The 11,438-nt window shown below is 37.0% G+C and overlaps 1 protein-coding gene across 1 annotated transcript in view; it reads right to left on the minus strand.

Annotated features, from left to right (window-relative positions):
• Diaph3 (diaphanous related formin 3) overlaps positions 1-11,438 on the minus strand; it is a 353,851-nt gene that overhangs the window by 104,488 nt on the left and 237,925 nt on the right. Inside the window, 2 exon segments of the mRNA XM_055609684.1 lie at positions 8,569-8,628; positions 9,101-9,196. Coding sequence (XP_055465659.1) covers positions 8,569-8,628; positions 9,101-9,196 — 156 coding nt within the window.

An 11,438-nucleotide genomic window follows, 5' to 3' on the forward strand; every position in this document is an offset into this window, starting at 1 on the left:
TGCCCCCCCCAAAGACTACCCTTAAAATATTATAAACAGTTACAAGTAACATTTAATTCTGCTTGAAAATCCAAGCATAAAGGTGTAAAAAAAAAAAAAAAACAAACTAGTATTTTAATAGCTGCCCTTCTATGTTATTAGGCAGGCACAAGTTCATCAGCATGAAAACAAAAAACATCTTCTCAAGCAAAGAAGCCAATAACACAATAACACTTAGAATATTTAAGAGAAATCATACTACTTTATAGCATCTCTTGTTTGCTTTCGATACTAAATAGGATACATTTGAAAGAAATATAAACGGATGTTGTCAACATTCACCTCTTTGATAAAGCTCTTTTAACAAAGACTGTTTTCCTGTTGTGCTCCTTGCTTTTAACTTGTTATGCTATGTTTGGTTGAGATCCCTTGGAAGCCTGCTGCTTTCAGAAGGGAAATGAAAGAAGAATGGATCCAAGGGAGAAGGAAATTCGGAGAGGGGTGGTTGAGCAACTGGGAGGAGAGGAGGGAGGGAAAATAGTGATCAGGATGTAATACCTGAGAGATAAGATTAGATAGAATAGACAGACAGACAGATGCAAGCCTTGAGGTAGTGTAATGCCCAAAAGTAACCTGTAAGCCCCTCCTGCTCAACGCCCTCGAATGCTGGGAGTTGTAGTTCTTCGAAAATAACAGAGGCTCATGGGAAACTGTGGTACTCTATAGATTTGTCAGAATGTGGCTCCAGGTCATTCCAGCTGGGAAATTCCAGAGAATGGTCCTGACCAAAGTCCATCTCTCGGTCAGTATTTAATATTTAATAGAGTTTCCTTTATATTTGGACCAAAATGGTGGAACTGTTTTTTGTTTGTTTTTATTTCTGAATCCCAGGATGAACAGTAATGAACACTCAGTAGACATCCCTGAAAACCTTTGTATTTTCATAATTATACCTCAGGCCATATTCTTGTTGCTCAGGGAAAAGGAACCTAAAAAAAATGAGAGGATCCAAGACTGTATGGATTGGGGTTAGGGGTGGCTGCAGATGGGAATTTTTGATAGACACAAATCTTGACTTATATTTCTCCCTTAGAGTTATTTTGGAAAAAAAAATGCTAATTCAAAGATATTTAACTAGCTCCATATTTAATTCTGACTTTAAATCTTGAAGAGTGGCAGAGCAGCTGTGCCTAGAGGCAATACAATCTTATTTCTATAAAAATCTCTCAAAGCTCCATATATAAGTGGGAGAGTAAAAATAGATAATCAAATCCAAATTAAGGCTATTAAGAACTGATTTACTGTAAAGATAATATAGCAAAATTTTGTTTAGGTTATGGATGTTCACTAAAAATGTGTAATACTTGTTTGCCTAAAATTTTGATTATGTTTTATCTTATTTTGTCACAGTTAAATAGTTTTATCATTAGGGTTTTTAATTGCATACAGTTTGTAAAATCTTTTCTGATTACTCTATATCCATTCAATTTGGAAAAAATCCTACTGTACTGTTTATTGAAAAGAGAAGACATCCAAGGAAGTTGCAATCAAACCACAGGCAGATGCACCATGAGGGGATGACTCAACAATTCATATTTGTAGCCTCTTCCACAAGAGGTTAACTGTGCAATTACAAAAAAAATAAAATAAAATACGCACGAATAACAGAGGTTACCATATTTAGAAAAGCACTAGCAACCCAGGTATGTATGCTAGATTATAGAGAAAATAAATGGTTAAGAAAATAAAACAAGAACTCAAGTCCTTACAAGTCTTTAAACTATCTTGTTGTTGACATTTACGACTGTGATAAACTTCTCCAGACAAAAAGTGTTTACCAGCTACTTCTTTTACTTTTTTCTGATCCCTCTCTTATTACTTATCCCCCACTGACTCTATTTCTCAAATGTTCCTTCTTTTGGTCTAAGGTTCTTCATTAGACAACAGAATTGCTTATACAACCCAAGCACTTCTCTGGGAGGGACTCATGGGAGAGACCTGTTCTTTTCTCCTGTCTCAGGAAAGCCAGTGACACTTCCCCACTCCCTGCAGCAGTTCACAGGGTCACTGAAACTAGCTTCTAAAGTTTCCTTTGTGCTTTTTTTTAATTGTTTGTTATTATTATTTACATTTTATCAACTCTGCATCCCAGCTGCATCCCGCTCCCCCAGTCCCTCCCAATCCCACCCTCCCTCCCTCAGCTTCTCCCTGCCCCTTTCCAAGTCCACAGATTGGGGAGGACCTCCTCCCCTTTCGTCTGGCCCTGGTTTATCAGGTATCTTCAGGGCTGGCTGTGAAGTCCTCCTCTGTGACCTAGCAGAACTGCTCCTCCCTTGGGGGTGAGGTGTCAAAGAGCCTGCCATTGAGTTCCTGTCAGAAATAGTCCCTGTTCCCCCTACTACGGGGAAAACAATTGGTTATTGAGCTACCACAAGCTTCGTCCCAGTAAAGGTTCTAGGTTATATCCATACATGGTCCTTGGTTGGAGGAACAGTTTCAGAAAAAAACCCTGTGCCCAGATATATTTGGTCCTTGTGGGGCTCCTATCCTTTCCCTGTCATACTAACTCCCCTTCTGCTGAAGGTTTGGTTATGAGTCTTAGTATCTGTTTTAAAACGCTGCTTGGTAGGATCTTTCAGATGCTTTCTGCGGTAGACTCCTGTCATATGTCCAATGCACATCTCATTTGTCTTTCTAAGTGAGCATTGATCATCTTACCTCGTGTCTGCTTTCTTGTTTATCTCCTTTAGGTGTATAGACTTCATTATGTTTATTATATCTTGGAGGTTTATATAAGCGTGTATATACCATGTTTGTCTTTCTCCTTCTGGGATACTTTTATTTGTCCCTTTAGTTCTAGGCTTATTACACAAATACCAAATTAGTCCAAATTCCTTTGCCAAATTCTCAATGTAATTCTTCTTTATGTGATCCTATACTTTCTACTCAACAAATGACTCATGAACTCCTAATTAAGATTATAAGATTTTCATAAACAATGCTTTCAAATTATTACTTTTATCTAAAAGAGTAACTTGGTATTTTTCTCTACATTTGGAAAAGCATGTGGCATAAAGACTTAATGGCTTGTTCTCATCACCAGATATATTCTTTCCTTCCTTTTAAAGTTATACATACATTTATGACAAAGTGAGGGAGAGAATTCAGAAGGGCCCGTGAGGCTCTGAGGAAAAATCCAGTCAAGACTATACCCTTACCTTCTACATCTGATCTAACAACCTTTTAAGTATAGACCAGTAGTGATCAAATTTCTTCTGATGACAAATCAGGTTTAAGGGAGGAGATGAGAAGAGGTTAATTGGACTCACAATGAGAGTACTAGCACTTGGCATATTAATTTCTACTTTTATAGGTCTTGCCTGGTTACAAAAGCCCATTTCAGGTTCTATATCCCCTATTGCTAAGAGTCGTAGAGGTCACCTCATAGATTACTGGAAGTTTGCATTGTCCTAGATTTTTAGTTTTTCCCAGAGGGCCCCACACTGATTCCAGTTCTCTCCCAACATCCTCACCATCCTTTATCCCCACTGTTTTCCTTCCCACCCCTGTCCCAAGCAGTTCCCTCCATCCATCTATCTCCATGTCTGTTTTATTTCCCCTTCTCAGTGACGTTCAAGAATCCTCCCTTGTGCTCCCCTTGTTCCATAGCTTCTTTGGGTCTGTGGATTATACGGTTATCCTGTATGTTATGGCTAATATCCACTTCTAAGTGAGCACATACCATGTTTGTCTTTCTGGGTCTGAGATACCTCACTCTGGATCATTTTTTCTAATTCCATCCACTTGCCTGCAAATTTCATGATGTCACTGAATTTAATAGCTGAGTAATAACAATAAAAGAACTTCTTGAGGTATCATCATCCCTGATCGCAAGCTGTACTATAGAGCAATAGTAATGAAAATCACATGGTATTGTCATAAAAACTGACAGGTTGATCAATGGAATTGAACCGAAGACGACTTAGAACTAAACCCACACACCTATGGACACTTGATTTTTGACAAAGAAGTCAAAACTATGCATGCAATGTAACAAAGAAGGATCTTCAACAAATGATGCTGCTAAATCTGCATGTAGAAGAATGCGAATTGATCTATATCCATCACCCTGCCCAAACTGAAACCAAGCAGATCAAAGACCTCAACATAAAACTGGATACACTAAATCTAACAGAAGAAAAAGTAGAGAACAGCTTTGAATGCACTGGCACAGGAGACAACTTCTTGAACTGAACACTCACAGCTAAGGCACTAAGATCAGCAATTAAAAAATGAGACCTCATGAAATTTAAAAGCTTATGTAAGGCAAAGGACACCATTAAATGGACAGAAAAGATCTTTACTAAGCTTACATCTGACAGGGCCAATATCCAAAATATATGAAGAAATCAAGCAACTAGACAGCAACAAATCAAACAACCTAAATTGAAAAATAACAGTACAGAGCTAAACAAAGAATACTCAACAGAGAAATATTTAATGACCAAGGCGCACTTAAAGAAATATTCAACTTTCTAAATCATCAATGAAATGCAAATCAAAACAACTCAGAGATTCTAATGTTAACACCTGACAGATCTAAGATCAAAAACTTGGGGTCGAGGGTTTGAGAAAGTGGAACATTCCTCCATTGCTGGTGGGAGTGTAAACTGTACAACCATTTTGGAAATTAATCTGGCACTTTCTCAGAAAATTAGGAATGGTTCTACCTCAAGACCCAGCTCATGGGGATATACCCAAAAGATGCTCTACCATACAATGAGGACATTTGCTCAATTGTTTTCATAGCAGCTCTAACTGTAATAGCCAGAACTGGGAAAAAACTTGGATAAAAAAAATATGGTACATTTACAAATGGAATACTACTCAGATATTAAAAAAAAGGACATCATTAAATTCCTAATGACTTTAATCACAGGACACGGTAGTACCAAGAGATGCCCTAAAGGATTTCCTGCACTGCAGACAATCTCTCTTACCTCCATTGTGAAGAAGCAATCTAATTTCCCCCATGGTAATCTGGATCAATCACTACTCTTAATACTGTTATTCCTTTCTTAGCCTATTGGTTTACAGGCATTAGAAGCCCAAAATGGCCGGAAGAAAGTCTGAGTTTCCAATTTAATGGAATGTTTGTTGTGGCTCCCTCTTCTGAAACTAAAATTTCTAGGCCAGCAAACTTAAGGTAAGGGAACAGGGAACAAAACATTTCCTAGTTGGTCACTCAGGTGATGATTAAAACTATTCCCTTTCCCACTCCTTGAGTCCTGGACCTGTAGATCCTGCTAAAACAGAAACACTACCATATATTGGACACTTCTTTAAAGCACTTACTGCCTTAAGAACACTGCCCCAACCCTCTAGTTTGCTGCCACTTAATTGGCAATATAAATGTGTCTTTAAAAGGCCATTCCACCTCTCTTTCAAGGCATTTGCTTCAGGATGGTGGGGAACATGCTAAAAACAGTAGATTCTGCAATGACTTTGAGATGAGTTCCTTGTTCAGGACTAATATTGAGTGCAATACCATGATGGTGGACAAAGCATTCTGTATCTCCATGCATAGTGGTTTTGGCAGAACATATATTCAGGAAAGGCAAATCCATAACAAGAATCAGTATCTACTACAATAACGACAAAACACTGTCTCTTTCATGGTGGAAGTGGTCTTACGTATTCAACCTGCCATCAGGTTGCAGGCTGGTCACCTGGCTAATGGGACCCATATCTGGGGCTCAGTGTTGGTTTCTGCTGTGGGTTCAGCAGCAGCTGTAGCCAGGTCAGCCTTGATGAGTGTAGATGTAAGTTGTTGAGCCCATACATAACCCACATCTCTGCCATAATAGCCAATTTGTTCATAAGCCCTTTGGGCAATGACATGACTGGCTGGGGAAAGAGGCTGACTGCCCATAGAATGAGTCTCTGATCTACTTGATTACTGAACTCTTGGCTGAGGAGTTACATGCGAGCATTTACATGAGGCAAGAGTATCTTCATATCCTTTTCCTATTTGGAGAGATCTATCCATGTACTTCTTTCCTAAATGTCTTTCTTACAACTTTCCAATCAGCAAGTCCATTCCTTGACTGGCATTAGTACTTCTTCAGGATTCTAGCATATAAGAAAATAAGCTGAGATATCCAGCCTAGTGAACTGAGCGACTACTGGATTTCTTTCTGCTCACAACCAGCCACTATTGGATTATCTGGACACAGCCTGTAAGTCATTCTACTAAATCGTTTTTCTCTACATATAGAGATTCATTCTATAAGTTCTAGAGAACTCTAAATAATACTAAGCATATGAAGATATATCTACAAGGTTTAGAACTATAGCTATGATTTTAAAAAGAAAATGATATATGGCAAATAAAAGATATGAAGACAAAAGGTTAAACAGCAACTAATAAGATTACATATGTGGCTTGTTACATATATATGTATGTATGTATGTGCACATGTTTATATGTATGTATATCTAACTTAAATGTTCATATATATAATCTACATTTTCTATGTTATTTCTATATAGCATTTTATTGTTAAAGCTAACGTAGATGTTTATGCAGTGGTTTCATTAAAAGAAATAAAAAGTAGCCATCATTCCAGAAGAATGCTTTTGCAACCTAAGACACAGACTAGCAAAACAGTGCTATCTAGTGGCTACATCTGGGATGAAGAGGCAAAGCACACTAGAGGCTGCAGAACCTCCCAGAGGCTGCAGCTCAATAGCTTTACATTGGGCCACAAGAGAAAACAGGTGCCCAGCTCCTGCCTGGGAACGGCTCAAACCCTGATCACACAGTTCTTCTCAGGATGGTATGGAAAACAGATTATGAACTTAAACCCTGACTTTTCTCTATGAGCAAAAATTCAATTTTTGGCAGAATGTCTTTAAGAAAGCTGTTAGATTTATTTCACTTTTTGATTACTTTCAACTATGACAAGGAAACAAAAATGTTGAGAAGTAGAATATGTGGAAATATTATTCTGTAGACAATAATTCAGTTAATGATTATTCTATATTATTTAAAATATGAATAAACTACAAAACTTAAAATACAAAATCTTATAAATTAAAACATAACTTATGAAGTCAACGTCAACAAATATACTTGTATAAAATGTAAATATCTGGCATTATTTAAAGCATATGAACAAATTAAAAAGTAGGCTCCATGCTGCACAGAGTTCATTGGTAATATCAGTATTCCCAATGAAAAGAAAGTACCTTTTAGAAAGAAAATACACAATTAACTCTAAAATAGCATCTTATTCTACAAATTGTCATGGTGGCCAACAGGGCTGTCAATAGCTATGCTCCTCTGAGATATTTCCAGCTACTGTGGATTTCCATTTACTTCTCTGGTAAACCAAATCATGTCTAAAGTTCAGGTTCCCATTATTCTTTAGACTTTTATCTATTATTCTTCAAGCTATGATTATATAAAATCAATCATAAGCAAAGATCTGGAATTACTTATTACTCATAATGAACACCAGTTATTCCAATTCTTTTTGTTATTGTTGTTTAGAACAAAAAAACCAAATCCAAAGCCAACACATACTTCAAAAAGTTGAAAGATCTCTTTAAAATACTTTTACAGATTTCATCTTTCTGGTCAATACTGAAGCATTTACTAAGAATACATGGATACTAAGCAATCATCAAATCCCTGTGTTTTCTTACTTTACATCAATGATTTAGATCAGTTAGAAGCATGGCACACATATTAATACTTACAGAAACTAACTCCCAAGCATTCCCAAAAGCTTTGAATAAAATCTGCCAGGTAGCTTTCTGTCAAATCTAGCAAACTTTGACAACAACCTTGCCCTGAATCAATGGGACTCACAGAGGATTAACATGATTTTGAGTAAGCAGAATCCAAGAAAAGAGAATTTGACAGAATAGAAACCAAATGAATAAGAGCTAATCTAAATGAGATGGACTCCTAAATATGGGAACAGAGCAGAGGCAAATGACATTCATATAGGATCTTTTAAAAAAGGATTCAAGTTCATGGTGAATATCAGAGATGAAAATAATTAACGTCAATTGTAACATCATTCCATTGTAACATCATTCCATTGTAACAGTACATGAAGATCATCTATATTTACAGTTTCTCCAAAATGAGAGTTGAAGAATTTGTAACTGCACTGACTAAAAAGGCATGAAAACATGGATACAGGTTTCAATATTTCACATGTGTCCTGTATAGTCAATCCACTACTTAAAAGCAGTTACCATGAAATCACAATGCTTTGAAATGGTACACTAGCTGATTCTGATTAGAAATGTGCAAATGTAACCTCAAACAATACTACTATCAAAAAAACATTCACTTGCAACCTGATTAGGAAAACTGAAGAAACAAGGTCAAGGCAATAATGCAATATGGAAAAGCTGAGCCCACAATCTCAGAGCAAAGTCATGCATCTACCATTTTTACTATCTTAAGTTATATTGGAACTTGAGAACTTCAGTAGCAGCATAGTAAAAATTGCAGACCAACAGGATAAAGACAGTTAAGAATAAATGCAATTTAAGAATAAGGTTTATTACCATGATTACAAACTTTAAGAACAGGCCTCTGAGACACTGGACTAAGACTCTGCCGAATATCTGTTGAGAGAGAGAGAGAGAGAGAGAGAGACTGATTTAATTTTATATGTGGGTCTTTTCAACTCAAGATGTAAAAGGGTGCTACTTGATTTTTCGAAACAATGAATGCAATATTTCAATGCCCTGAAATACTTAAAGCAGTAATGCTATGACTTTTACTTCCTGTTTAACTGTACTACCCTAACCTCCACTGGGACAAGGTGCATATGTTCTCTTAATGAGACTTATCACACTAATCAGGATTTTCCAGGTTCAGCGCATTGATGTGTTAATGTGCTGCTGACACAAGCAACTGGAATGTGTATCTAACACCCACCTCTGCAAGAGATTAAGTGAACTTCGAAAACTTAGGAACAATTGCTATCCACAGCACTGTCCCTGTGACATATGACTTTAAAAGAATGAGGAGGAGAACCAGCTCTTCCCTGTGACTATTCCCAAGAAAGCAACATTAAACAAGAAAAGAATTCACCTTTCAGCTTCGGTGTCCTTTTTCTTCTGTCGCGGAAGGCAGCCCCTGACTGCAAGGCCTCCAGCAGACTATCCATCACTCCTGTCTCGTCACCCTCTGTGAAAAGAGATGCAAAGAATTCCATCAGTCCTCAGGGTTACCAAAGCAATGTCAAAGCACACATGCAAACTGGTGATGGTAGTGGTGATGACAGAGAGGAAAAGGACAGAATGCCAGGACTAAGCCAGGACTTTTGAAATAAGAAAGGATCTGACTCTGTCATCAATCAACCATCTTTTAATAAAAGCCATCTCATCAGTGCTTGTGCTCTGTCCACTTCGGGAGTACAGGGTTTCACAGACGCAGTGTAGAGCACTGCTTTTATAGACCAGTGGCACAGTGAGTTTAAATGGAATGTGGTTCCGGTCAAATCGGTGTCTTGGCTTACCATAAATCATATTTCCTCTTGAAGAGATGAGTTACTTTTTAAGCATCAGACTTGTTTCTAAAAGAAACCAGGTATGGTACAATTCCTCTATTATATAGCAGTAAAAACTTTATATATATTATACCCAGACAGGTATTTGTCCTGCTAGATAATATATTGTCCTCTAATTTGAGGTGACAAAGAATAATCACTGCAAGCTTTTACAGAATTAGTTATCTTTTACAATTAAGATATAAACTCAGGGACACTTTTGAAATTTAAAGGATAGCATTTCTCATATTATTGAAGTTGTTATTTTGTAGATAATAAAGAATATAGGTATAGTGGCATTTCTGTCTACAAAGGTAAATTATCCTCACCATATTCATAAGTATTTATAGTTATCAATGTTGAATACTACTGAAAGTAGGCAAGAGAAAAAGCTTCAAAGAAGCTACTTGCCCAACTCTTCTTCAAGGAACACTAAAGGAGTCCTATGTCCCTGCAAGACAGGTTCTTTGCCAGCTTCTCTATTGAACTGTATAACAGAGGTATACTAGCAGGTCTAAATCAGAAGAAATGACTTTCCTAAGAACTCTTTCTCACTGCTTTTTTGTTTTCCTTTTGGAGATACAGTCTCTTCACAGAGAACTGTTGACATGTGAGTGTGGTAGAGTACAAAACCACACTCCTTCACAGTTTATAAACAGTACACACATATAAGTATGGATCAGCTGCTTTTCCATCTGCTTCTACTGCGCATTTTTAGAGAGAACTAAACCTTGGAGGTATGATCAAAAATGGTGGGTGAGAACCAGAGTAGTTGGAGGTTGTCAGTTTAATTTAATTTAATTAACATAAATTCAATTCTAAAGCAGTTCAGTGTCTACTTTAAAGTACACTGAATATTTCAGACAATTTAATACATAACTACCTAATCTTTAAAAATTTACACTCAAATTTAACTATGTTTTTCCTCAACATAAGCTCATGTAATATTAAATAAACATTTAATGTAGTTCATTAGTAAAAGTAAACACTTAAATAAATAAAAGAATTTTCTTTCATTTTTTAGGTATTATGGTTACTTGCAAAAGAGATCAGGGAAGAGAAAAATAAAGAATTGGTTTAAGGGAAAGGAAAATGAGACAAATATAAAACAATGTTTGTTTTATTCCTGGATTATAAAACACCTATAACTGACTGAATATGGCTGGGTGCTAGATGAACTCACTGTACAAACTACAGTGGAAGTTTTGGTTTATTTAATAACTCACTTACACTCTGTAAATATATTTTTGTTGTAATCCCAAGTGTGAGATGTGGGAATGCTTTTAGTTTATCAATAGCAGATAATAGCCTCATGAGAGGGTGAGTGATCTTTATCAGCTGGAAACTGTCTCCTGTGTGTGCTATGAGAACTCTGAGAGGATATAAATAAGAGAGGCTGCTTCGAGATGATGCTAGAGAGAATAGGTCCGGATAATGCTTAGAGGATGAGGATGCTGATTCATTGTTTGCTGTTTGGCTGGGATGCTTGAATCCTTATGATGAAGAGTGTAATCACCCCATCCCTTATCCCTACTAATCTTCTGTTTCTTATACCTAGGGTTGAGGGTTTGAACAGAGATAGAGGTGTTTAAGAACCACCAAAAAGGAGGGTTTAAAAACAGTGCAAACAATGGTTGTTAAGGTATTGGTGGATGTTGATTGCATTGTGGCCAAGTAGGCTGATCCTGCTGGTCCCTGTAGTCAGATGTTGACACATTTAGGTTCATGAAGTGCCGCAGACACCATTGGAAACCATGCCCTGCTCCATGTGTGCTAGCTCAGTGCATATGGCACACCTGACAACACATCTTTTCGAAGTTGTACTGTTTCCTAGATCTATCTATCTATCTATCTATCTATCTATCTATCTATCTATCTATC

Source organism: Psammomys obesus, unplaced genomic scaffold (genome assembly GCF_907164565.1).
Source record: "Psammomys obesus unplaced genomic scaffold, mPsaObe1.curated_primary_1811, whole genome shotgun sequence".
Classification (NCBI taxonomy): domain Eukaryota; kingdom Metazoa; phylum Chordata; class Mammalia; order Rodentia; family Muridae; genus Psammomys; species Psammomys obesus.